General features: G+C 54.5%; 1 protein-coding gene across 2 annotated transcripts; it reads right to left on the minus strand.

Moving 5' to 3' along the window:
* Positions 1-26,472, minus strand: LDLRAP1 (low density lipoprotein receptor adaptor protein 1). Of its 2 annotated transcripts, none has more exons than XM_037828126.1 (9): positions 26,290-26,472; positions 17,042-17,184; positions 16,161-16,273; positions 13,706-13,820; positions 6,263-6,335; positions 5,802-5,888; positions 5,163-5,293; positions 3,709-3,740; positions 1-2,048 (listed from the first exon to the last, which is right to left on the minus strand). In XM_037828126.1, the coding sequence occupies exons 1-9, from the start codon at positions 26,375-26,377 to the stop codon at positions 1,904-1,906; spliced, it is 927 nt and encodes a 308-aa protein (XP_037684054.1). In that variant the 5' UTR covers positions 26,378-26,472; the 3' UTR covers positions 1-1,903. The 2 variants fall into 2 exon arrangements, with proteins under 2 accessions (XP_037684054.1, XP_037684053.1); XM_037828125.1 differs by having other exon boundaries at positions 3,709-3,743; positions 26,290-26,471.
* Between the last annotated feature and the right edge of the window lie 111 nt (positions 26,473-26,583).

Genomic DNA, 26,583 nt, shown 5'->3' on the forward strand with positions numbered 1-26,583 from the left:
TGTATTTCAAAAGGAGAACATTTATTGCTTTTTCCTCATTAGAACTTCCTTTACAGCATCACAAAGTAAAGCATAACCAAGACTTGTCAGACCCAAGGGGAACACACCAACAGCTTGTCAACAAGGGTCCGAGACAAATGTCAGTGTGGCTCATGCAAACACAGCACGGTCCTCCTCAGGACCCCTGGCACCCTCATGCCAAGGGCAGTCTGCGTCACGCCCAACCCTGGCTGCCTCATGACAAATACAGAGGCTGAGGCCAGGGAGGCTGGCGGCAGGGAGGCTGCAAGGGCTGGGAATGGGTGATCCTACAAATCCTACCCCACCCGACCACCAGGCACTTCTGCTTCTAACGTGTTTTCATTCTAACACTTAGTTAGATAAGCAGGGTGTCAGAAGTGGTGTGTGTTTTTCCAGGATCTGGTGAAACCCGCTCCAACAGACTTAAGCTTAGCAAAGCCAGGCCATGAAGCACCTCGTGATGGACAGGAGGCCCCTGGCCTTGCTGGGAGCTCTGCAGGGGTGAGAGGGGAGGAAGGAGAGGCAGATGCTGAAGGCAGCCTGCCACTGGTGCGCCACGACCCAGGCTCCCAGTGTCAGGAAAGAGAACAGCATGATGCTTACAGAATGTGATTTTGTTTCACCCTCTGAATTAGCAGACTTCAAACACTTTCATTTTCACGGAAATCAACAGCAAGACAGTTAGCAGGGCACGGAGGCTATGCCAGTTCTGTGTAGAAAGGCACCAGATGGTTTGTTATGAAACACATTTTGGTCAGAAAATAGCTGGGGCTTTTTGGTTCCTGGGAGGACAACAAAGCTAGAAAAAAAGTACGTGTGAGTTGGGGAAGGTGGGGATGGAGAAAGCAGCTTTGGCATCAGGTGTGGGTTCTGCTCGACTCGACCCATCCCTTGCTTGTGGCCTCAGTTTTCTCACCCATAAAATGGCAATAAAGTATCTTTCAGTGAAATGTGGATGTTAGGTCTCACACATTATCCCAGAAGTATGGGGAGGCAGGGCTCACAGAGATTCACACACAGAGACACAAACAAACAGAAGCACCTGCCAACCTGGCCCGCTGGACGGGGTTGGAGTAGGGGCTCCAGTGGAGGGCGGCCACACAGTGGTGGCTGCCACTGTCACAGTCGGACTCTGGCAGTCCCCGGGCAGCCAGCTACACTGGTCCCAAGCATGGGTGGGGACCATCACTGGGACTTTGGGCCCCTTCTCGTGGCAGAAGGGTGGTAAGAAAGCTCTGTTCAATGCAGCAGCATCGAGGGATCCCCACGCCTGCCGTCTGTGCTTTAAAGTGCCAAGCTACGTGTGGTCTTTGGTCAGGGCCAGCCCCTCTGTCTCGAGAGCACCGGTCCAGGGGCTCCAGCCCAGCCCGCTGGGGGCCCTGAGGAAGGCGAGCCTGAGGACACAGCTCTCTCCAGAGGTTGTGAGTGCCACCCTGTGCTCAAACAAAAATGGGAATCCAACCGCTTTCCATAAGGGGCAAGAATGCCTCCAGGGAAAGCTGGATCCTTAAAAAGAAAGAAGGTACAAGAAATGCTTTGGTCATTGTCCTGACACCCACAGCCAGAATGGAGGTTGCTGGATAAGAGAGCAGGAAGCTGGTTCTAACACTGCGCACGTTACACAGTGGGAGACGTCTGACGCAAAACTGGCTTCCGAGCATAAACCAGGAGAGTCACTGAATAAATATTCAAGGCATCTTTCAGTTCTTAGAGAAAGAGCAGGGTTAAAAAAAAACTCTCTTTCCCCTGCTTCACTGGCAACAGCTTTGATTTGAAGGTCTGGAAGAGGGTGGGACGGTGGGTCCTGGGCTGGCTCCCCCACCGCGGGTGGCTTTGGTCCGTCTCATGTAGTGGTCGGTTCTGTTCTGCTCGCCCTGGGCCCTCAGAAGCTGAAGAGGTCGTCCTGCTCAGTGCCACCAGCGTCGGGCTTGTCCCAGTCCACAGGGGAGAGGCACTGGGCATAATGCATGTCCTGGGCTGTCAGTCCCGTGTCCAGGACCTGAGGGTTCGTCCGAGACTGGGCGAGCCTGGAAGGCAGAGCTGTGTGAGCCACGGGCCCAGGCCAGCCCGGCCAGCACCAGCGCCACATGCAGTGGGCAGGGGTGGAGGAGGAAGGAGAAAGGAATGCCAGGACACAGGGGAAGCCTCAGATGCCAGGGGAGGTGGAACCTCATACCAGAGGGCCTACCCCTAAGGGCCAAACAACTCAGAGACCCGTGGGGCAGGCCAGGGCCGTTCCCACCACCAAGAGGGGGCCGGAGCACCCAATGGTGCCACAACTCCACCAGCGCATGCCCAGGAAAGGAGGGAAAGGGCCGTGCTAGCTCCAGGCAGTGAGGGGGGCAACCCGTGGGAGAGAAACAGGTACAGCCCATTGGGCTGGAATATGTTCAACACGGTGCTGTTCGAAAAATAAATTTAAAAAAGGAGACACCTAAATTTCCAAAAGAATAGTGGAGAAGTAAGTAAATAACAGCCCATGCCATTAAAGGAACGTTAGACAGTCAATGAACATTGCGTTTACAAGGAGTTCTTAACACCCTGGAGAAAGGCTTCTGATACATCCACATTAAGTGAAAAACCAGGATAGCAAAATGCAAACAGGATGAGCTGATCAATGCAAAAGAACGAAAAGAAAGTATGTAAGATTAGCATGAATTAAGCTAAAAGTCTGGGCTGTGGGATTACGAGATGGAATTATTTGGAATTATTTTCTGTTTCATGCTTTGCTGACTTTTGAAATTGTTAATAAAGGGCATATGATACTGGAATAATCTGGAAAAAGCAAACGGAGGGTTTTCTTCAAACGAGGGGGTCATGCTCAGCCAGTAAAGAAGAGAAGGTAGTAAAAGGAGTATCTTGGCCTCCATGGAGAGGCCACACGTCAGGGCTGGGCCAAGGGGCTCCCACCCAGGCGAGGGGGAGACAGAAGGAGAGAGGGCTGAGTCCCGATTTTGCTCCCACCCAGCAGCCCACAAGCTGATGGCCACCCCCCCAGCCCTGGTTGGGGGGAGGGGCTGTGGGGAACTGGTGAGGGTCCCAAAGGAGAACAGGAGGCCTGACTGACCAGGGTCTGGTGCTGGGAATCCCGAGCTGCCCAGGCCTTTCCCTCAGCCAGACATCTTAGTGGCACATCCCCAAGCTAAAGGTTCAGGGATGGGGACAGGGATGGTCCCTGGGAAATGGGGAAATGCCACCACCCTCAGGCTGTAGCAAAACATCTCCTCACTGTGCCTGATACTCCTCCCCTATGCTATCACCCAAGGGCTTATTTAAGCAGTGCCTTTTCCCTGCCCCTTTTCATGAATGCAAAACCTTTAGAGGGAACAAACCCTGCAAAAAGCCAGTTTTTGAAGGCTGTACCAGGGAGGAGAAGAAATCAACTTAAACTACCGTGTATTTAGTTCAGCTTAAACTGCTGTACGGCAGCCACCAGGACCAGTTTTTAATTCAGCTGCAAGAGCTTTCTAACAGCTCTGACCTACACTGGAAGGGGCTTCCTCGTCAGACACTGAGTTCCCCATCCCTGGAGGTATTCAAGCAGAGGGGGTGGGAATTCTTGCTCTGGAGGACTGAGTGCCTCATATTCTCCTACATGGCAAAGGGCCCCAGGAGGAAAGGGCAGGCAGGAGCAGTCCACAGGGCAAGGTCCCCTTCCCCTGGGACAAGGAACCCAGCTCACGTTACCTCGAAAATGCTTCATCCAGGCCGTCATCCAGCTCCTTAGGGAAAACAAAGCGTGGGGAGTGAATCCTCAGTGGGGTAGCCCATGCTCACAGCTGCAGCCTGTCCCCAGCCCTGGGTAACCTATGGGGACTCAGGCCACTGGGTGGGGGGCAGTGGGAGCCTGGAGGGACAGGCACTGGCAGGCCTCTCACCCGGCTGCTGCCATCGGCACCTCGGTCCGTGCACACAGTGCTTGGGGTGTGGGGCCGGGCGGGCGGGAGTGAGGGCAGCTGGAGTTGGGTGGGTTCAATTCCCAGCTCGGCCAAGTCCCTGCTGCCCTTTGAGACTCAGCTTTCCCTGCCATAAAACGTGGGGGCTGGACCAGATGGTCTCTAAGGCTTTCAAATTCCAGGAGGAAGAGGGTGAGGTTTTCTTGCTCTCATCCACTTCCAAGAGCCAAGACTAAATTCCAAGCCCATGAAGGATAACTGACGACAGGAATCCCGCAGCCTAAGTGGAAAAATGATGGGTGAGGCTCCGTCCTTGGCATCCCCTGAGAATGGGCAAGTGGCAGGGGGTTCCCAGACAGCAGAGAACAGGCTCATGGGTGCCATAACAGCCAGGGGAACTTGACAACTGTTTCAAAGCAAATTCAAGTCCCTTGAGGGTCCAGATTTTTAAAAATTAAAGAGATGTGGCAAGTAAAGCAATGTGTGATTCCGCACTGGATCCTGAACCAGAAAAAGGACATTGGTGGGACATGTGGAGAAATTTGAATAAGGTCTATAGATTACATAATAGTACTGTGTCGACATTAATTTTCTGGTTCTGATTATTGTAATGTGGTTACATAAGATGTTAACACTTGAAGAATTTAGATGAAGGGTGTACAGCAATTCTCTGTACTATTTTTGTAACTTTTTTATAAGTCTAAAATTATTTCCAAATGCAAAAATAAAAAAAAAAAATTTTAAATACAAAAAAAAAAAAAAAACCAGGTTCCTCTGAGTGGTTTTGCAGCAGAGGACTCCATCCTTGGTGAGGGGAAGAAAAAACTGAGACACAGAGAGGTCAGGGGCTTGCCCTGAGTCACAAAGCAAGTCAGGGGCCAGGCTGCTGACCACCCAACTCTCTGGCTCCTAATTCAGATGGCCGAGGGGGAGGGGTGCCAGGAGCAAACTTCGCCCACGCCAAGAACAAGGGAGCCTTTGGCTGGCCCTGTGGTGGGCAGAGCCATGGAGGCTCGGGCCAAGAGGCCGGGCACTGAGAGGAGACAGCTGTGCTGGGAGCCAGGCCTGTCAGGGATGCAGCTCTGGGTTCAAAGGGGACATTGTTCATCTCCTACCCAGGCCTTGGAGCTGCCGGGCTGGCGCTGGCCTTCCCAGGGACCCGCAGGTCATGTGTGCTGGGGCCTACGCCCCGGAGCAGCCTCAAGCCTCATCTCTGCAGGGTCCCCGGGCCACCCCACCACTCACCCAGACGACACTGCTGTTGCTCAAGGCTGGGGGCCGCGGTGCCTCATCCACATTAGGAGTGTTAGCGCTGACCGTGGACAGCGGGGCCTTGGCCGTCTCCTCCAAGTCCAGCAGGTTCCCAGTGACGACCACTGCAAGGGGGCAGCCAGGGGTGTTGGTGGGAGATGAGTCTCCTCCTCTTTGCCCCCCACCTCCCGCCTCCACCCTGGAGCCTCCCGCACTGCCCCAGTCCTCACTGCCCACTCGGCTTGTGTGCCCTGACCCTGGCCTATCACACGGGGTCCACCCTGGTGCCAACCTGGGCAGCTGCCCACAGGGTGAGAGCCTCACCCAAACTAAGACGAGAACTTTTGTATCCACAACAGTTGTTAAGTTTTTTAAGAAACCACACAACAGGATGTCATGTGCATCTAAAGAGATGCGTACATGTATTTGCACAGAGACGTATTTGAAAGAACATGCATCAAAACAAGTTGATGTTTCCTTTTATCTACCTTTTCTCATTTATCGATAATGAACATTCATTATTCATTTAAAAACAAAACAAAAACAAATTAAACAAGGGTTTGTCCCGACCCAGGAGGGCGTGAGGCCCTCTGGGGGAAGCTGAGTCTCATCCACCCGCTGCCCAAGACTCACGGTTCTTCAGCATGGGGGTGCTGTCACGGCGGGCCCCGCCTGGGAGGTCCCCCACTTCTTGGCTGGCTTTTTCTCTCTTCTCCTTCTCTGTGGGACCAAGGCACAGAATGTTGGAGTCTCTGACCCCAGAAATCACCAGGCAGGGGGTAGGCTTTGGACAGTCTTGGGGGGCAGGTTTTAGGTCTCCAGCAGGGAGGAAAGAAACCTTGCAGATTTCATTTAATCCTCACAAACACCCTGGGGGGCAGATGTCTGTTCCCAGTTATCAGATGGGGAAACTGGGACTCAGAGGGGGAGGGACCTGTCCAAATCCACCAACAGGGTAGGTGATGAAGCTGGGAGTGGGTCCAGGTAGGGCTCCAGGGCCTGCTCCCCCCACCACCACTTTGTACCCTGCAGCCTGCCTTCCTCACCAGCCCCTCCCGCTCCCCCACCCCCTGAGGTCGAGAAGGAAAACTCACCTTCCTTGGACACCTGCCAAAACTCAAAGGCAACTTTGAAGGCCTGGGCTACTGTGAGGGTGACAGCCTGGGCCTGAAAAACAGGAAGTGGGGTCAGGGTGCGCTGAAAGTCAGGGAAAAGCACATCTGAACTGGAGGGGTGGGGGCTCCAGGCCAGACCCGCCCTGGCTTCTTCCCTGCAGACTGAGGGCTCCATCCCTCCTCTGGAATGCCTGATGGGTGGAGGCAGAGTCCTGGCTCCTCCCAGGTCACCAAAGCCACCCGAGGTGCAATGAGGCCAAACTGTCCCTTCCCAGGCAGTGGGGCCCCATCTTCACCCACCCCAAGCCCAGCCAAAGTTCTGCACTGCCAGCAAACATCCACTCATTCCAGCTGCTACACCTCTGCAATGATGCTTCACCTCTACTTCTTGCCCTCCCCTTTGCACTTTCCTAAATCCAATTAACTTTGAGGTTTCTTCCTCCAGGAAGCCTTCCCTAACTACCTGAGGACTTCACACACTAAGTCCTTAGAGCTGGGGAGAGGAAAAGCCAGAGTTGGCGCCCCCAACTCAATAAGCCACAGCCAGAGGGGAGAAGGTTAGAATTGGTTACTACTCCAGCTCACAGCGGCTTCTAACTGGATCCCCAAAAGGAAGGAGGATGACAACCCATTTTCCGATAGGAGCAAGGTGTCAATGAGCACCCACTGCAGGGACCGTTCAGAGCTATGACCCACCTGTAAAAAGGGGCTCATGAGGAGACCTTCCCCATCCTTTGGCCCATCACCCCTGGGGAATTCCACTCACTCCTTCAAACCCAGTTCCAATGTCACCACCTCTCTATGTCCCAGCACTGGGCTCTTACAGCACGGCCACCTTCTTCCGGCATTGTGCACATGGCAATGCCATCAGCTTATATGCCTGTGTCACCCCCAACCGGGTGCTCCCCAAAGGCAAGAATCACGTCTGAACACCTTTGTTCCCCCAGAGCAGAGCAAATCCCTCCAGAGGGGCCAATCATGCTGGCTGAGCTGAATGTGTCCACGGGCAGGACTCCTGGGGCCAAGCCCTCCCCCCAGCCCACACCTAGCTCAAGCCCTGCCTCTCAGCCTCCCCAACAGCGATTCCAGTTCAGGGTTAATCAGCTCAGCTTGTGGGAGTGAGCAGAAATCCTAGCGCTAGGAGCTGGAGCTGGAAGCAACAGTGTGCTTCCTTCCAAAAAGCCAGGCCTCGAGAAGAAAGCACTGACCTCACTCTCAAGTGCACAAGTTCAGGCCTAACCAGCCTCAGCCCCACTCCCTTCTTCTCCACCAGACGACTCGATTTAATTGAGAAATGAATCTGGCTACTGCCTTTAAAACTCTTTTAAAAAAAAAAAAATTAAATCCCTAAACAAGCTGACTGATCCATGCCAATTAAACTTCACAAAGTATAAAATCTCATTTGAATGTCTCCAACATTTACATTTTTGATAGAAGTACGGGTGCTTTATGGCAAAACTTAAATATGGTAATTAAGTATGAAACTCCTCACAGCTGTTTACAATTTAAGCTGTCACATCTGAATCAAGCTTAATAGAGCCAGTTACCATTGAGAATTGCCTGTGAACTAAAAATAAGGGCTAATTACCAGCCGGAGTCAGACTGCTACACACCCAAGCAAGGGCTGGTCACTCAATGTGGCATGGATACGGAACCACCATTATTTTTGCCTCTGGGAAAAATGGGGGGCACAAGCTTGATGCTGTTTTTGCATAAATGAGTGTGTTCATTTGCATACATTCCCACACTTTCACCCTGAAGTCCCAAGCTGCAAGTTAAACCAAATATAACCCAAGACGTGAATGTGTGCAGGTGGCTGCAAGCCCAGGCTGGGCAGGGACTCCTGGGGGTGAGAGTGGGGTGTGGCTGCAGGAATCTGGGCTTGGCATGATGGAGGGATGCTGAGGCCTGCCTGCGGGGAGGCTTCCCTGCCTTAACTGCTCAGGCAGCACCTGCCCTCCTCTCAGTGCCTTTGGCCGTGGGTCTGTCTTATTACACTGACCAGGTTCCATTGTGGCCAGTTCTTTGTATCCCTGTCTTATTCCCAGTAACTCGCTGTCAGACCTTCAAAGGAGCCAGTCTAGCTTAGGGATGAAGAGCTGGGCCAGGACCCTGGGGTCTCAGATCCCAGCCTGGAACTTTGACAGGTGAGCCAAATGTCTCCTAGCAGCCTCATTGCCCCAGAACCGAGTCTTACACAAAAGCAATACTTCCAGAGAGAAAATTATGGAAGTAAGAAGCTGACAGCAACAAACCCGGAAGAGAAGGAGACAGCAGATGCCACCATGTGCCTTGCCATATGACAGAGGAGTCCAGGATCGCTGGCAACCAGTCTTCGGGAAGAAGCTATCGTCCTGATGATGCCTTGATTTGGACATGTTCACAGCCTCACAACTGTAAGCTTGTAAGCTAATTAATTCCCATTGCTAAAAGCAAACCCATTTTATGGTATCTGCTTAAGGCAGCTTAGCAAACTAGAACAGATTTTGGTACCAAGAAAGTGGGGTGTCACTATTGCAAATCCCAAAAATGTTAAAACAAAATTTAAAAAGGCTTTGTAACTGGGTGATGAGTAAGTCCTGGATGAATTGTGAGTCGCTTGATAGAAATAGTCTAGATCGCTCTGAAGAGACTGTTAGTAGAAATATGGACACTAAAGATACTTCTGACTAGGCCTTATACAGAAATGATATGTCATTGCAAACTGGAAGAAAGGTGACCCTTCTTTTAAAGTGGCAGAGAACTTGGCAAAATTGAGTCCTGATGTTGGATGGAAGGCAGATTTGGAAGTGACGAGTTTGGATATCTAGCTGAGATTTCCAAACTAAATGCGGAAAGTGCAGCCTGGCTGCTCCTTGCAGCTTACAGTAAAAAAGAAGAAAGAGATCAGCTGAGAACTGAACTCCTGGGCATAAAGAAACCAGAAATTGATGGCTTGGAAAATTCTGAGCTTCCGGAAAGTGAGTCCCCAGAGAATAGTGCTCCATGTGAGGATTTAACTGAACATGGATCCAGTCAGCCATCTCAGTGCAAGTCAGGACTGGAAGGGTGGGGCAGCCACTCCATCATGCCCTGAGGACAAAGCATCATTCTATCGAGGACTCTCAGATCTTGGAATCTAATGGAGTATGCCCTGCAAGGTTTCAGAATTGTTTGGGACCCGTGACCCCTGTTTTCCTTCCACTTTCTCCCTTTGGGAATGGGAATGTTTATCCTATGAATGTCCCTCCATCGTACATTGGAAGCAGGTAACTTGTTCTCCTAGGTTTCACAGGTCCACAGCTGGAGGGGAACTGTGTCCCAGGACTAATGGCACCTATAACCAATTTTGAAGAGACTTTGTACTTAATATTGCTAATGAAATTATTTAAGGCTTTCGGGATGTTGTGATGGAATGAAAGTATATTACATATGCAAAGAACATGTCTTTTTGGGGGTCCACAGGGTGGAGTGTGGTGGTTTGAAGCTGTATGTATCCCAGAAAAGTATGTTCTTAAAATTAATCCATTCCATGGGTGGTAGACCCATGGTAAGTAAGATCTTTTGGTGAGTAGGATCTTAAGTCAAGATGTGACCACCTCATTCAGGGTGGGTCTTAATCCTCTTACTAGAGTCCTTTATAAGAGAATGAAATTCAGACAAAGAGAGAAAGCCATGGAAGCAAGAAGCTGAAAACAAGGAAACTTGGAAGAGAAAGGGGAGACCAGCAGATGCCACCATGTGCCTTGCCATATGACAGAGGAGCCCAGGATCACCAGCAGCCAGTCCTCAGGAAGAAGGTATCATTGTATCATCTTGATGCTGCCTTGATTTGGACATTTCCATGGCCTCAGAACTGTAAGACTGAAAGCTAATACATTCCCTTTGTTAAAAGCAAACCCATTTTATGATATCTGCTTTGAGCAGCTTAGCAAACTAGAGCACAGGCAGAATGTTTAAAAGAATCTTTAGAACAATTAAGAAATTGCCTCACATTGGTTCCTAACATTAAAGTGGTATTTTTATAAAAATACGTAGCATTTACCAGTGCATAAGTCTTAACTTCTGTCCACATGCTCTACAAATAAAGATGTTACCAAAAGTAAAAAAACAAAAACAAAAAAGCAATACTTCCAGGAATGCCAAATGGCTGCAGGAGGGAGAGCCTTGCCCTGCCCTGGCCCAGGTAGAGGCTGAGGGTCCACTAAGGCATCAGGGACTATCATCATGCTGTCAGTCAAGGCCCAGCCTCTGCTCTCCAACCCAGAGCTCCCGGATCGCTTCCAACCCCCAGCTCCACCTTCACTTCAGAACCCAGAGGCTGAAATGCTCCCCAGGCCTCCCAGCTAGGCAGATGGAAAGTGACTTAGCAGAGAACCTCCAGGAAGTTTCCAAAGAGGAACCAATGAGGGAGTAGAATTGGTGGGTGACCAGAAAGAACTCCCTTTGGAACCTCTCTCCCCCACCACCCTGGATGGGTAATAAGCTCCTGCTCCTGCTTCAGATAGCCTAGCAAACTGCAGTGAGAATATGGAGTGAGGACTATATCAACATCCTAATTTAAGGGCCCCTGTGGGCTGGCTCTACTGGGCTACCCATCCCAGACTCCAGTGACATCTGAGTTGCCAGCCACCCATCGCACCATTTAACTTTGTACCTCTGTGTTTTTACACCTGTTAATTCCTGTGACTAGAGTGTACTCACCCTCTTACCTCCCCTACACACTTCCTCTCTGCCTGGAAAACTCCTACTTATCCTTCAGAGCCTAACTCAAAATGCCTCCTCCTCCAGAAAGTCTCACTGACCCCTCCTAGAGAGATTCAATAACCTCCACCCCAGAAGCATGTCCCCTGTACTCCAGCTACGGAATCCAGGTTCGTCTCCCCACCAACTTGCATGCATCTCAGTGGCCGATAGCCTGGGTCCCTGGTGCCCAACACAGGGCTTAGCCCAGGACAGGCAGCAGCAAACACTTGCAGAAGTACCTGCCAGCAGGTGGATAGCGAAGCTTGAGGCACTTATTTCATCTCCTGCCTTCTCTTCAGAGACCTCCACTAAGCCCTGAGAATCTCAGGATTCCAAACACAGCCAAGCCATCACCACAGCGCCAACTCGGGCTCAGGTGAGTCACCAAGGGAGCTATCAGAATACCACCTCACGCCCGGTAGTCTACTTACTCCAACAGGACTGGGCTCATCTCCCAGAAGGGGGTGGACAGACGAGAAAGGGTGCAGGGAAAGGGTAAGCCCCAGGCCAGCCAGTCGGCCCCAAGCGCAGGGGAGAGCATGCTAAGCAAAGGGAGCAGGCTGCCTCCGAGTCCAGCAGCAGCCCTTTTGCCTGCCCAACTGGGGCTCTGCCATCAGCTGCCAAGAGAGGTCAGGCTCTGTCTTCCCTAGTAACTGACCCCTTGGTCTGTGGGCAGGCTGATTTCTTTCAGGCCTGTCTGAAGTCCTTGGGCCCTGGGCTAGGCCTTGAACCACTGGGCCAGCACCTGCTTTCCAGCACCACCAGCCCTCATCCCAGAGGCCTCTGCATCGTGGAACACCCCTTGCCCCTTTCCAGGGCCCGCACTCGGCAGCAATGTGGGCTGTGGGCCATGGCCAGCTGCCCCTGCCCAGTGCTTGCTCCAGTCACTGGGGAGGAAGAGACGAACAATGGGGACATAATGAGCATGTATTTTTAAGCCTGTATGGCCTCATATGTGACGAAACTAAGAGGCACTATCTATGGGAACAAGGCTGTCATGAGAGAGCTCAGGGCACTGGGCTCAGAGAGGCCCCGGGTGACTGGCTGGCGACACTGAGTCTGCAGAAAAGAAACAAGGTGCACCAGAGAAATTGAAGCCTTTCGGAACAATCCTGGATGGGCAAGCAGCCCAGAGTATGATAGGGACTTGCCCAAGGCTGCACAGCATGCCTACCAGGCTCTGACCGTGGTCTTTCTCCTTCTGGGGGGCTCCCTCCACACCTGGGGCAGGGTGAACAATTGCACCACCCCATCCCCTAAAGAAGTCCACGTCCTAGGCCCTGGAGCCTGCAAAAATGTTACCTTTACATGCAAAACAGACCCTGTATGACAGGAATGGTTAAGGGTTTTGAGATGGGGACATTATCCTGGATTACCAGGTGAGGCCAATGTCATCACAACAGCCCTCATGAGGGAGGAGGGTTGGGGTCAGAAAAGGCAGTGTGACCAGGAAGAAGAGAGAGGATGGAAGGTGCTTGACTTTGAAAATGGAGGATGGAGCCACGAGCCAAGGAATGCAGATGGTCTCTAGAAGCCAGAACCAGCAAGGAGAGGTATTCTCCCATACAGCCTCCAGAAGCAACACAGCGCTGCCAACCTCTTTCGGACTTCTGACCTCCGGAACTGTAGAATGAATTTGTGTTGTTTTAGCCACTAAGCTTGTGGTAATTTGTCACAGCAGCCAACATTTAGAATATCTAAAGGGTGCCCTGGGGAGCGGGAAGCTTGGGGAACACTGAGAGACTGTGATGTCCTTGATGTGTTCGGATGACATGGGAGAGGGGAGGAACTTGTCTGCTTGGCATCAGACCTCGGGGCATGGGGCCCAGGGCTCCGGGCTCCACACAGAGGTTAGCAGATGCCAGCACTAAATCAATAAATGTCAGGAACCTCCTGACAGGGAGGATGCGCAGGGGGCTCAGAAATGAAAGCCCCAACACCGAAGCTTGGCCCACTCAGGTCCTCACCCACAGAAACCACCAAGGCCACCACCCGTCCCAGGAAGACTGGCCAGGGGGGCTCTTAGCTCCCCCACTCATCCTCACAATCACACAGGGTGGGGCAGAAAGTTTACACCCTCTCTGCCCCTGACAGTGTCATCTTCAGCCAGACACCTGACCTTGTGTCCTCAATAAAAAGACAACAATGGAGGGAGTGACAGGACCCACCACAGAGCTACTAGGATTAAATGAGAAAATACTTAAATGCCCGGCACTCTAACAGGCACATGGTGGGTACAAAAATGTTCATCTCCCCTCTCTGACCACAGCAAGCCAGGTCCTCTGGGGAATCTCATCCTTGCCTCTGACCCCAGGCCCCTCTGACCCCCAGTCGCCGAGGACTAAGCCCTACAAGGCCCCACATCCTCATACTGTGACAGAAGATCCTGAAAAATCCCAAATCCAATAAATACGCTACAGGGTGGAAGGGGTCCAGGGCACTCAGGGCAGGCTGACCAGGCAGGGCCAGGGGCTGAGGTCCAGACAAACTCACCCCAACAGACCCACCTGCCTGACTACAGCCCTGCTCCACGCCCTCAGCTCTCAGGACTCACCTGGAGCTCCCAGGGATTTCATCCCTAGATTTTAGTGATTGTCACCTATGGGCCCTGCCTCCCCCACCAGGCAGGGCCTCCAAGGGCAGGGCTGCCAAGGCAAAGCTAGAGCCTCGCCGAGTCCTGGGCCTCTCCCCACTGACCATTTTCCGCTTGGTGCAGAGGAAGGCATGGCACTCAAGATTCTCGTTGTGCTGGCTCTGAGCGATATATGCAAACACCTTGTCGTGCATCTTGTCTGCCGTGCAGTAGGAGATCCTGAAAGGCAAGCAGGAAGTGTCACCAGCTCCCGGCACAGGGGCCTGACCACATCTGGGATGTCCCACGCGGCATCTCCTGAGTTCCAGCCACCCTGCTATCCCCACCCCACCAGAATGAGACTCGGGAGAGATGGCTTTGGCTTCCAGGCCTGGCATCTTGGGCCATCCATGGGGGAGGGACCCAGGCCAAGTAGACACCTGATTTAACCCTGCAGTGTCCTGGCCCCACCAGGGCCCCAGGGAATCAGAGGACCAACTGACCATCTGCCTCCAGGCTGCCGCAGACATAATCTGTCTCTCTTACACCTTCAGAGATGATACCAGACTTCCGTTATAGAAGTTAGCTCCAGGAAAGGAGTTCACCCCGCCTCCTAGAACTTAAATCATTTCAGAGCCAATGAAGTTTCACGCTCTGAGCACTCTGAATCCTGTTCTCCTCTGTCTAGCCAGTGTCTCTCATGCTTCACAGTGCATGCTGGTTTTGGGATGCCTGTGGGTGATGCCGTAAACCCCAAACCTGGGCGAAAGCAGGAAGGAGTGAAGACTCAAGGAAAGGCACTTTCCCCTCTCCCTCACCTTCTACACTGAGTCCCCACCCCAAAATAGTCATAGATGAGCCCGTGCCATGCCTGATACCAAGAGCTTTTTAAGATAATTCTCACAGCTAGATGGGTTCTATTATTATCCCCACTTTTCAGATGAGGAAACTGAGGCTCAGCATCTCACACCACAGAGCTAGTGGCAGAGCTGAGACCTGAAGCCACCTGTGGGAGTCCAGAGGCCGTACCCACTGCCATGCTGCCTCACAGGGGTGTGCACTGACAGCCGAGGAGGGGACACAGGACTCCCCTGGCCTTCCGCTGCCCTGCCAGCCTTCCCATCCATGCCCCAGCCCCGAGGTCACACATGTTCCAGGGCGCCCTCTCTCAGGGTGCCAGGGACCATTACCAAGTTGTCCTGGAGCCATGGCCAGGCGTGGAAGAGCTGGCAGTGGGGGCTGGGCATGAACACAACCTTACAAGGAGATCCAGGGGCTCCCTATGCTGGGACACCCTCTCCCCAAGTCTCCATCAACAACGTTGGCTCCCTCTGAGCCCTCGGTCCTCCCATCCTCTCTCACTTGGCTGATCCCTCCACGCTGCCCCAATCATCCTGGGAAATGCAAACAGGAAAGGGGCTGGCGGCCTAGCAGTGGGCACCCTGTGCAGCCTGAGCTTTAAGCACAGGCACCAACGCCACCTGAAAGCCCCAGTGGCAGAGGGAAGAGGCTCCAGCCCCCAGTTACCTCTTTCCCATTCCAGGAGATCCAGCCTCCTGCCCCAGGCACCACTTTTCTTGCCCCAATCAACCAAATCCTGCTATTCTTCAAGCCCCAGCCACCACCCCTGAGAAGCCTTCTCAGATTTCCCCAGGCAGGAATCCCCTTCTGCGCCCCCTTGGGAACACTTATTCTCTCTCCTATTTCCTCCTTCCATTCCCTCCTAGACTGGAAGCTCCCTGAGGGCAGGAGATGGATCTGATTCTTCACCAGACCCAGACAGAATGGGCAATTGGAAAACATTGGTTAAAGGGAGACAGAATCGGGAAGGTGAGAGGAAGGCACAGTCAGTCTCTAAACAACTACTGACTCGTGCTCCAGCCAGCTGAGCCACCTGCTTAGGGACAAAGTAAGAGGGTGAGAGATGCCTAGTAGAAGGGGCCAGCTGCACTGAGGGCTGGCCTGCGGATCCTGGTCCCAGCTCAGCCACTACCTTACCGTGCAGCCTTGGGCAATTCTCTGTGGGCTCAGCTGCTCCATCTGTAAAATCAATCTGGGTTGTCCCTCCAGCTCCGAGGCTCTGAAGACTGGGCCCCACCTCCCTGGAGACAGGGCCCTCCACCACGGAAGCCATCTACATCTACAATCTGGCCTCGGTCCTGCCTGGGGCTTCCCTGGGATGCCGGACCAGATGTCCAGAGCCGGACTGCTGCCCTCACGGCAGAAGGAAAAGGCAGTGACCCTGCAGCACTCTGCCCCAAGCCTGACTCAGCAGGTGGGGGGAAGGCGGCGAGTTCCAGGCCTGGGTGGGCCTCAGCTGCCTGTGCGACTGCACCTGGTGATGACAGGAGCAGCTGCCAGTAACGGAGCGCGCACTGTCAGCCAGGCGCTGTGCACGCGGTTCTTCATAGCAGCACAGTGAGGCAGGTTCTGTCTTTCCACCTCCAGTTTGCAGACAAGGAAACTAAGGCTCCAAGGACACTCAGAGAGGAAGTGGTAGAGCCTGCATTCAGACAGGACACTCCCCCCACTGCCCCAAGTGAGGAATTGGATGTGGGCCACCTGGCATGCCATGCGTACCTGTAAATGGACACGTTCTCAATGAGCTGGTTGGTGATGCTGTCGGTCAGGATGATACCCCGTGGCGACACCTTGACAGTCACCTTCTGCAGCTTCTTCCCACTGGCCTTAGCCTTGGGGAAAAACATGGGTCAGAGGAGCCTTGTGGGTCACACCTAACTGCTACTGGACCTACCTGGGGCCCCAGACAGGCCTCGGCTCAGGCGGCTGGCAGGCACGATGGAAAAGACAACTCACCCAGCACACTTGTAATAAAATCAGGAGCAATTTCCACTCAAAGAGCTCTTACTGCCTGCCAAGCACTGGACCCCACATCACTCTCCCAGGCAGGAGGGTTCCTCCCCAGCAAGAAATGGGCTCAGAAAGGTTAAGAGTCTTGCCCAAGGACACACACCAGGAGGGACCAAGTAGTCTGAGCACTGAGTGGGCTGTCACAACCCAGCAGGACCACTCCCAGGGACTCTCTGCTCTACCCACTACAAATGCCGGGTCCTGCACTGGGGGGTCTGAGGCCACGAAGGGAGGTGGAGAGGACATCCACACTCGAAGGTAGGAAGAGGGAAATCTGCTCTCTGGTGGGCTACCCGGTCCCTGCCCTGTCCCCCAGGGCCCATTCCTCAGGTCATTGGGCAAGTGGTTGAGTGACAGCCGTGGTGCCCCCCACGCAAAGTCTCCAACGCTTGGGTAGGGAGCCTGAGTTGGGGGAGGGGTGGCTGGGCAAGGCCACGGCCACGACAGCTGCAGGGGACACTGACGCTGACCCTCAAGTCCAACTGCTCCCCCAGACACATTTAATTGGGTAATAAGCAAGATGCAGGAGCACCCCAGCAAGGCTGGCCCTTGGCTCCCGGCTCTGCCCCCACCCCGACTGGGATCCTCACCGTGGCCACGATCCTCTTGACGGCGGCGGCTGACAGCTCCTCACCCTTGGGCTGCTCCACCAGTGTCATGCCCAGGTACTTGAGGCTGAAGAGCACCCCCTCCAGCAGGGTCTCCCGTGTGTCTGTCCAGTTCTCAGGCAGCTCTGGGGCAGGGAGGACGACAGGCCTCAGACCCTGCTGGGCAGGGCCTGCCCCCAACCAGCAGCCCTGTTTCCTAGGAAACTCAGCAAGAGGCACTGGGGTCGTCCCATCCACACTATTTTTATTATTAACACACAGCTAGCATTTTCCGGTACCTGACAAGTACTGTGGCAAGAGCTTTACATAATATGACACTTTTATCATCCCCATTTTTTTTTAATCATCATTTTATTGAGATATATTCACATACCACGCAGTCATACAAAACAAATAGTACTTTCGATTGTTTACAGTACCATTACATAGTTGTACATTCATCACCTAAATCAATCCCTGATACCTTCATTAGCACACACACAAAAATAACAAGAATAATTAGAGTGAAAAAGAGCAATTGAAGTAAAAAAGAACACTGGGTACCTTTGTATCATCCCCATTTTAAAGACAAACATACTGAGCCCCAGAGGGGCTCAATAACATCACAAAGTCCACAAAGCCAGGAAGTGCAAGAGCCAAGACCCAAATCCATGTTGTCAAGCCAGAGGCCAAACTCTTAACTTCAGTATTAATATTTGCTGAGGACCTTCCAGGCCATATTCTTCCTTAATCCTCAATGCAATCTTGTGGGTATTATCCCCACTTTACAGATTAGGAAACTGAGGCTCAAAGAGGCAAAGTCACTAGATAAAGGCCACATTCAATGAGGAAAGGAGTAAGAATTCAAACTCACAACCCAAGCTGCTTTCCTCCATCTGCACATCCACAGAGACCAACAGGATGGCAGGGTAAGATGGGAGCGAGGAAAGCAGCAGGAGCCCATGGAGGTTCGGGGCTGGAGTAAGGGACAGCATGGAAACGGGGGAGGCAATTTTACAAACAATGAAGTATGAAGGCCACTCGAATCTGGCAGGCCTGGGTTCAAATTCTGGCTCTTCTCCCCACCCCACCACCCCCGCAAGTTCTCAGGTAAGTCACTGATCCACTCCAAGACAGTAACACCTGCCTCCCCAGGTTGTGGCAAGGACATGGGGCAGGACACATAAGAAGATCCTCTGACAACTCTGACCACATCTGCTGTCAGGAATGCTGGGATACGAGGGGATGAGCCCGGCTCACTGGGTGGGTGCACAGATCAGGTGGGCAACTGGAAAGAAGCCCCCACCCACCCCAGCCATGCAGAGGAGAGAGAGGAGCAGGAGGGGGGTGCAGTCCTCAGCAATGGTTTGCACATCCCCGAGGTGCCCCCCAGGAGCTGAGACCCATGTGCAACCTATCATTCAGCTGGGAAGCAAGGAGGCTAGAAGGCGGAGGGATTCCTTGGCTCCAGCCCCTACCCCAGGAGGAATGAGCACGCGGCACTCCTGCCTGTCAGGGCGCTGCATCTGTCCCTTCCCATCTCCTGGAGACACCGTGTCTGTAGGAGGTGCTATTGTGCTCATTTACAGGTGAGGAAACTGCTCTTTAGCCTCCCACACAGTCTTGGATACAGCAGGATCCGCGATGGTAATCAGCTTCCTGGGGCCGCTGGAGGGGTGCCAGGGCTGGCTCCCCTAGCCCAACCCCTGGGAGGAGTCTTGGTGCCCCCTGCCTCCTCCTGGGTCTTCCTCACTGGCGCTGATGGAACTTCCTCAGGACAGCTGGGGCCTGTCAGGGCGGTGGCCCCCGGCCAGCCGAGCCTGGCTCCAGGGCTCCTGCATCATCGGCAGCACCCCCCACTCCTGTCTCCGGCCCGGCCCAGCCAGGAGGAGCCTTGTACACCCACTTCCCTGTGGACTTGTCTTGGGCAAGCCATGGTCCTTCTCTGAGGTTTTTCCCTTATCTGAAAGGGGGGTGGTGGGAGGAACTTACAGGAGAAACCCATGGCCCTGGGCCAAAATCTGGGTGGGCAGGGACTTTTTTACTTGTCAGCCAGCCCAAGGCCCTGTATTTGCTGAGTGAGGTAATGACCTGGACAAGTCAAAGGCTTCTCTCAGGCTGGCAATGCCAGGACACACCCTCCAACTGCACCTCCTGCTCCGGCCCCTGGCCCACTGCCCTCCAACCCTCAACCCCCGGGCCTCCGCCCCAACACGCAGCCTGTCCCCCACTGTGATGACCTGCAAAGCCCAAAGTGACCTCATCCTCTGTCCCATCAACCAGAGCCTATTCCATGTGATCCTCCAAAAGTAAATAAGAAAGTCCTCAAGGTGTTCCCAGTCCTGTGCAACTCAGACGTGGGCCCCTGCTCTCAAGGAACAAAGAATAACACAATGCCACCAGGGTGAACAATGGCCATCATAACAGAGCGGCAGCTGTCATCATTCCCGCCACCCCTCACACCACCTTGAAGGCAGGCATTCTCTCATTCCCATTTTACAGATGAGGACACTGAGGCTGTGGGACAGCAACTTGTCAAATTGCTTATCTGACTGTAAAGCCCAAGCTCCTGCCCATTAGGCCATGAAGCAAACTACCTTAATTCCAACAGGTCAGGAAGAAGCTCCAGGAGCAGGAGCCGTTTCCTCCCACACTTTCTAATCCCGGAGGCTTCTCCTCTGCAGGCCAAGATACCCCGACCACCTTCAACACAGACCCCTCCAAGCAAGGAGAGCGGTGTGCTGCCACACTCGTGTCTGCGGCCTTGGCAGACATCACGAATCCACTGCAGCCCCATCTCCCTCTGACCCATAGAAGGGCTCTGGAGAAGACTGCAGCAGGCAACACCACCTGATCAGAGATGGCCCTGCCCATTTCATCAGTCATCCCTGCCCTACGGCAAACATCCTTCCTTCCCCCATTTTGATGTCCCCACTCTCCCATTTCCTCCTGCTCAGCCCTCGCCTGGCCCTTCTCCAAAACCACTTCCGCTCTCTCCATTCCCAAGGGCCAAAGCTTGCCAAGGTCACTGATGACCTCTTTGCTGTCAAAATAGTCCCCAGTCCTCGACCTCTGAAATGCTTGGCATTTTTCTGCATTTCTCCTTCCCTGGCCTGACCCCTCTGCCATTCTCCCTCCTCCTGGGGGAGGGCTCTGATAGCCTAGCACCACTCATCAGCCTCAGAGACCCTCTGCCCAAACCCCTCACTTGGCAGGTGATGCAACTGAGACACAGAGAGGGATGGGACTTGCACACGGTCACACAGCAAGTCAGAGGACGGCCCAGCTCCCAGTCCAATACAGGTCAATGTGCGCAATGACTGTTCACCCGGGTGGGAGAGAATAGAGGGCCTCTCAGTCTTCTTTCCCCTAATATCCCCCCAGACATCCCCCAGAAGTTCCAATCATGCAGAGCTTATTTCTCATAAGGTAACTTTTACTTTCCCACTTCTGTGTCTTGGGTCAAGCAGTGAACTCTACCTAAGATGCCCTTCTCTCCTTCGCTTGGTCAAAACCCCAGCACCAGTCTCCTCTAGGAGGCCTTCTTCGAGGCAGGAGAGCATAGCTTGGTGGTTATGAGAAAGGGTCCCAATCCTAGAACCCCAGTTTCGACCTCCAGGTCTGAGAGATCTTGAGTTTATTACACTCCCTGAGCCTCAGTCTTCTCAGCCATCCAATGGGGAAAACAACAGTGCCCCGCTCCCAGGGTTGTTATGACCCTTGAATGTGGTAATAAAATGAAATAACAAGATATAAAATGTGATGAGCTTGGCAGAGGGCCCTGCCTGCGGTCGGTGCTCAGCAAACGCTACGCCTCCGCACAGGGTTGCATCTCTCCTGTCCGGGGCTGCTCGTGCCTCGAGTGGGGATTTCTGTCCCTTCCTCCCACGACCGCATCACCTACCACCAAGGACCTGTCTTTCATGTCCCCCCAGGAACTAGTGCAGGGAAGGTGCTCTGCTGCCCAGCACGTGTGTCCAGCCTCATCCTCCATCCCCATTATCCTGTCCCCCAGGCCCAGCCAAGATGCTTCCGCTCCAGGGGACCCATCTCCTCTCCCGTACTTCTGTGCACATGACACGTCTCTTCAAGGTGGTATAAGCATGTCTTGTGGCCCACGCCCTTCCCACAGAAACCAGCACTTAGAAGCACTCAATAAATGAAGACACGCAGGGTTTCCTACCACACCCGCCTGCTCACTATCCAGCCACCTTGAATGGGGATCAGCAGGGAGGCTGGAGGCCACATGCTCCCTCCCAGGAGGAGCCAGGGGCTTCAGGAAGAGATCCCAGAGGCCCCCCGGCAGATGCAGGCCTGAGCCCACAGCCCTGTTCCACGCCTGGTTATTTTTGGCCCTGTGGTGGGTAATGACTGTGCTATTTTAACTTTGCAATTTTACAGATGACCTGCTGCCGGAGTTAACTGGGGACAGACCATATGCCCAGCCCTACTCATGCTGCTAACATATGCTCTTTCCTTGCTAAGAACCCCGGTCCAGGAGTCAGAGCTGGGCAGGGTGCCCCCGAGCCCCTCCTGCTGCCCCGGAAGACCCAGCCGGCTGGTGTCTGGATCAGTGTCAGAGCCAAAACCACGGGGAACCCTCCGACCAGGGCCCTGGCCTAGAGCCTTCAGCCTGGTGGGGATAAGGCCTCAGAGGCCATAGAGTGACAACTCAGAAGAGAACTCAAGTCTAGCCTCAGCTCTGCCCTTCTTCCGTATCTGACAAATGCGTTCAGCCCGACTCGGGCATCATCAAAAAAAGCATCAAGATATGACAAATGCTTGGTAAATTTCAGAATTTAAAGTTATTGAGATTGTTAAGAAAATAAAATAGTATTTTTTAAATATAGGGGGAAAAAAAACAAAAACAAAACCCAGCAATTCCATTTCCTCATCTACCCCACGGGGTTATAGTGAGGATTAAGCGAGTTCACACGTGAGGTGGCTCTGCAACAGCACCTGGTACATACTAAGTGCCACGGAAGTATAAGCTACTGTCACTGCCAAGGGTCAAGGGTCAAGTGCAAGAGCTTCAAGCACACACTGCCATGTACAGCGTTTTATGAGAAGAGTCAAGGATGTACTCATATTCCCACTTAACTGTTAAAAGAAATTTGGAGAAGTCTGACCACTCGTTCAGTGTCACACGGCTCATAACTGGCAGAGCTGGGACTTGAATCCCGGCCCGGGCCCTTCAGCCCCACCTTCCTGCACCCCACCAAGCTCCTTCCAGCACATGGCAGGGGTCAGGCAGGGCCTGCCAGCCTGCAGGGCTGCCAGAAAGGAATGTCGGGCTCACCCTCAGTGGGCAGGGGGCGGCCTCTGACTCCTTCAAGCCACAGACCCCCTCAGCCACCAGACCAGTGAGGAACAGGGTCCCAGGCTCTAGTTAAGCATCCCTTGCTCTTCCCGCTGGCTGGAACACTCTTCCCCAGATCTGTGTGCCTGCCTGGCAGCCTCCCTCCTTGTATCCTCATCTCTGTGCCCATGTTCCCTTCTGAGCACGGCCTCCCTGGCCCGCTGGGGCTGACACCATTGGTGCCATCTCCCCTCCGTGCGCAGCATTTCCGCACCGGTCACCTGACCTCCAACTGCCAGCATCCACCATGCCGCCCGGGGGCTCTCCCTGGCTGTGTCCCACGCCTGCACAGACTGGGGATGAAGACCTCCCTCCAACAGCCCTTCACCGCAGCTGACAGGAATTGCCCCTCAAAAGGGAAAACTCAGAAGAGCACATTCCACACCACCATCCCGAGCTCCCCACGGCATCAAGCTCCAGTAAGGAGCCCAGGGTGGGAATTCGCTCTGTGATGTCCTTTTTTGAGCCCCTGCCCTTCTCAATTACCCTAATGGTGTTCCCTGGGAACTCTTCCCAAATAAACATCTCGCACGCAGATCCTTGTCTTGGTGTCTACTTCTGAAGAACCCGACTGAAGAAACCACCCTAGCTAATAAAGCTATCCCTATCCTTCCCTCACCCCACTTTATTTTTCTGGTCACTTTCTACCACCAACAACTATATCACTTATTTGCATCCTTGTCATTGTCTGCCTCCTCCACCAGCGGTAAGCGCTGGCAGGAGAATGAATCTGTTGTTCACCGGATTCCCCAGCACCCACACCAGTGCCTGATACACTGTCAGTGCTCAATAGATATTTGGGACTGAACAGATCCCCCTCCCGTCTGCCACCATTAAGTAGCTTTACTGGAACCTGCACCCCAATGTTCCAACACCCCTTCTCACCAGGTTCTCTGAGGAGGTGGCAGAAGCCACAAAAGAGCCTGAAGGTCAGAGTGACCCCAGTACCTTTGGGAAGGAGAGACTCTGAGGGGCCAGAGTGACCCCCACTTCCAGGCAGCTGGAAGAGAAAAAAAGCCCTGGTCTGGGACTGAGATAAAATATTTGTGGCTGTTGATGAGCTGGGAAAGAAACCCCATGTGTGGGAGAGAGAGAGCGTCTTCCTCCGAGGTCAGGACTAGGTGGAAGATAGGAAGCTGTGAAGTTCAGTGCAAAGCCTAGGGGTTGCCAGTCAAAAGGGAAAACTCAGAAGAACACATTCCACACCACCATCCCGAGCTCCCCACAGCATCAAGCTCCAGTAAGGAGCCCAGAGTGGGAATTAGCTCTGTGATGTCCTTTTTTGAGCCCCTTCCCTTCTCACTTTTCCTAATGGTGTTCCCTTGGGCAAGCTGCCTCCTTTCTCTGGTCTTCAGTCTCTCCACAAATAGAACAATGAGCATATTAATCCCAGCCCTGAGGACCCCAAGGATGAGAAGCCACTCACAGGGGTCATGTCTAAACTACTTGCTAGCTTCTCTTAGCCCTGGGGCTCAGAGCTCCAGGGCTGGGCCATAACCCCAGGCAAGCCTGCCCTGGCCCGGCCCACCCCCCACCACAGCCTTCCTCTCCACCCAGTGCCCACCGTGTAGGGGCGGACACCAGCTCCACCCAGGGCCACAGAGCCCATAAGGCCCAATAAGACCCCTGGGCTGGGGACCTGAGCCCAGGGCCAGTGACTCCACCTCCCTGAGCCTCAGTTCCTCTAACTCCAAAATGGGTCTGATGATAAGAATCCCCAGCTCTATTACCTCACAGGAGCAAGAGACCATGGAAGCAAAAACTCAACTATCAAGTGAAAAAACAACAGCTACCACTTACTGAACTCTTCCTCTATACCAGGCAAAATACAATTTGATTTAACCCCTACAAAAGAAACATGAGGTGGGTACTACTGTTATTTCCAATTTTTAGATGAGGAATCGGAGGCTTAATAAGAAGGGACATGGTGAGGACTTGAACCCAGATCAGTCTGTGCACAGAAGGCTCCAGGGCCATCTGGGCTTACTGGAGGGGGAGGCCCTCCTCTTCCATTCTCTGCAAGTATAGACAGGCTCTGAGCTCCCAAAATCTGTTCCAACACAGGAATCAGGCGGAAGGTCTGGGTGACAGGCAGGGGGAAGAAAAGTAGGGGAGAAGGAAATCACCCACTGGGCCAAGAGGGAGCATTATCATCACCATCTTCTCAGCATCTCTGACCGGTAATGCAAACTGGGAAACTGAGGGTCAGAAAAGACAAGGTAACTTGCCCAAGATGGCAGCTGACCAGGAAACTCTTCTACCACCCCAGGTGGCTCCCTTTCCCCTCCCCCAGAGTCAGAGGTGCCTCTAAACTCCCCTCCCTTGCCAAGAGCCCACAACCCAGCCCCCCCTCCTCCCCCTCCTCCACAACCAGCTCCCTGGGGGCTGCTCCACCCACCCTCTCACCCTCCTGAACATCCCGGGAGAGAACACACGTCCCCTGCTGGAACAGACCCTCATTCTCAGAAGCTGTGGGTAATTCCCATCCCTGGTAGAATTCCACAAACATTTAAAGAGCTATTTTGGAAGCCAAGGCGTGTGGGAGGTGACCCTCCCTAGCCTGCCAGGCCCTTATGGGTCCCTGACCTCGGCCCCACCAGCTGCACCAGCCCATGTTCCCGATGCCAGTCTCCGTTTAGGAGGCAGCCACAGCTGGAACAGCAGAGCGGGGCAAGAGGAGGGGCAGGGTGGCCGCCCAAGGCCCAGACACGCTGGTGCTCCTGGCAGGGCTCTGGAAAGCAAAGAGGGAAGGGGGGCGGGGGCGGGACTGGACTCTGCTCTTCCCTGGATGGGCAGAGGCCTGGACTCAGGTTGGTGGGCAGGGTTGGGGGGGAGGAAGCAGACAGGAGTCCTGGGTTTGGCCCCACATTTGCCAGGAAGGCCTGTGTGACTCCAGCAAGCCGCTCTGCCTCTCTGGGCCTCCGTTTCCACTAGTGGAAAAAAAAGAGGGACCTGGGCGGGGTTTCTCCAGGCTCAGGGGAAGGTGCCAGTGACCGAAGTAACTGGAGAAGGTGTGTGTGTGTTGGAGGGGGGGGGGGCGATGAGGCTCCTCACTGCCTCCCAGACACCCCGGGGAGAAGGTAACAGCAAGTCTGCCGATCGCCTGGGCGCCTCCGGGACTTCGGAAGCCCCCAAGGAGAAAGGAGGGAGAGAAAACAGTTTCAAAAGTAGCTAGAAGCCAGCTTCGCCAACTCGACCCGGTTACGGGAAGGGACGCAGGGGTCTAGATCTCCTGTTGTGGGGAACCCCCCTAGGCTGGGCCTCGCCCCCAACTTCAAGCAGGTACCTGCGGTCACGGGCCACACCTGGATGGGTCTCACAGCGCCCGGGCGTTCAAGAGCTGAATCAGCGGGGTGGACGAGCGGAGGGGCAAACGGAATCCTGCAGCTGAGCGCTCCGCGGGGTCGGGGCCCAGCCCGCAGCGATCAGGGTTACACCCCCTGGTCCCCGCGCCCCTGGCCACGAGCTCGGCACTGGGCCCACTCCCCCGCCCCAGGGCACCGACGCTGAGCTCCTGCCTCCTCCCACTGCTCGGGGCCGCGACCGGGGAAGACCGGGGGAGGGAAGGTGCGCAGCGCAGGTCTCCTTACCACCTGCGACCCCTACCCCTCCCGCCTGCACCTGGGGACCCTGAGCTTCGGTCTCTTCCCCCGGCTTCTGCCTCTCCTCCCCCGCTGCACAAAGCGTTGTGTGGGGGGCACAGCTTGACCCCAGGGGACCCCCAACCCCGCAGGGCCGGGGAAGAGCTGCGCCGGGCCACGCGCGCCCCACAGGGCGCAGGTCAGGCCCCGCCTCTCCCTCAACTTGGCCGAACTCCGGACGCCCGCCGGAGGGGCCCCGTCGGCCTCGGTCCGACCCCGGCCCGGGCTCCGGGGCACGCGCGCACACTCACTCCGGTGCCGGCCGCCGCTCCCCCAGCTCTGCTTGGCGAGGCTGGGGCTCCGGATCAGCGCCCGCCCGGCGGACTTGAGCGCGTCCATGGCCCGCTCTGGCCGCCGCCGCCAAAACTCCTTCAGGAAAAACTTTCCGCCAGGGCCGGGAGGCGCGCGCGCTCCGCGCTCCTCCCCTCCCCCGCGCGAGCTCCGCGGCTGCGCCCGACGGGGAGGGGCCTGGCCGGCTCTCGCCCCGCCCCGGGCGGCCGCACCTCACCCGCCCCGCCCGCCCTGCCCCGGCCCTCGGGGCGGGG

This window comes from Choloepus didactylus, chromosome 2 (genome assembly GCF_015220235.1).
Source record: "Choloepus didactylus isolate mChoDid1 chromosome 2, mChoDid1.pri, whole genome shotgun sequence".
Classification (NCBI taxonomy): Eukaryota; Metazoa; Chordata; class Mammalia; order Pilosa; family Megalonychidae; genus Choloepus; species Choloepus didactylus.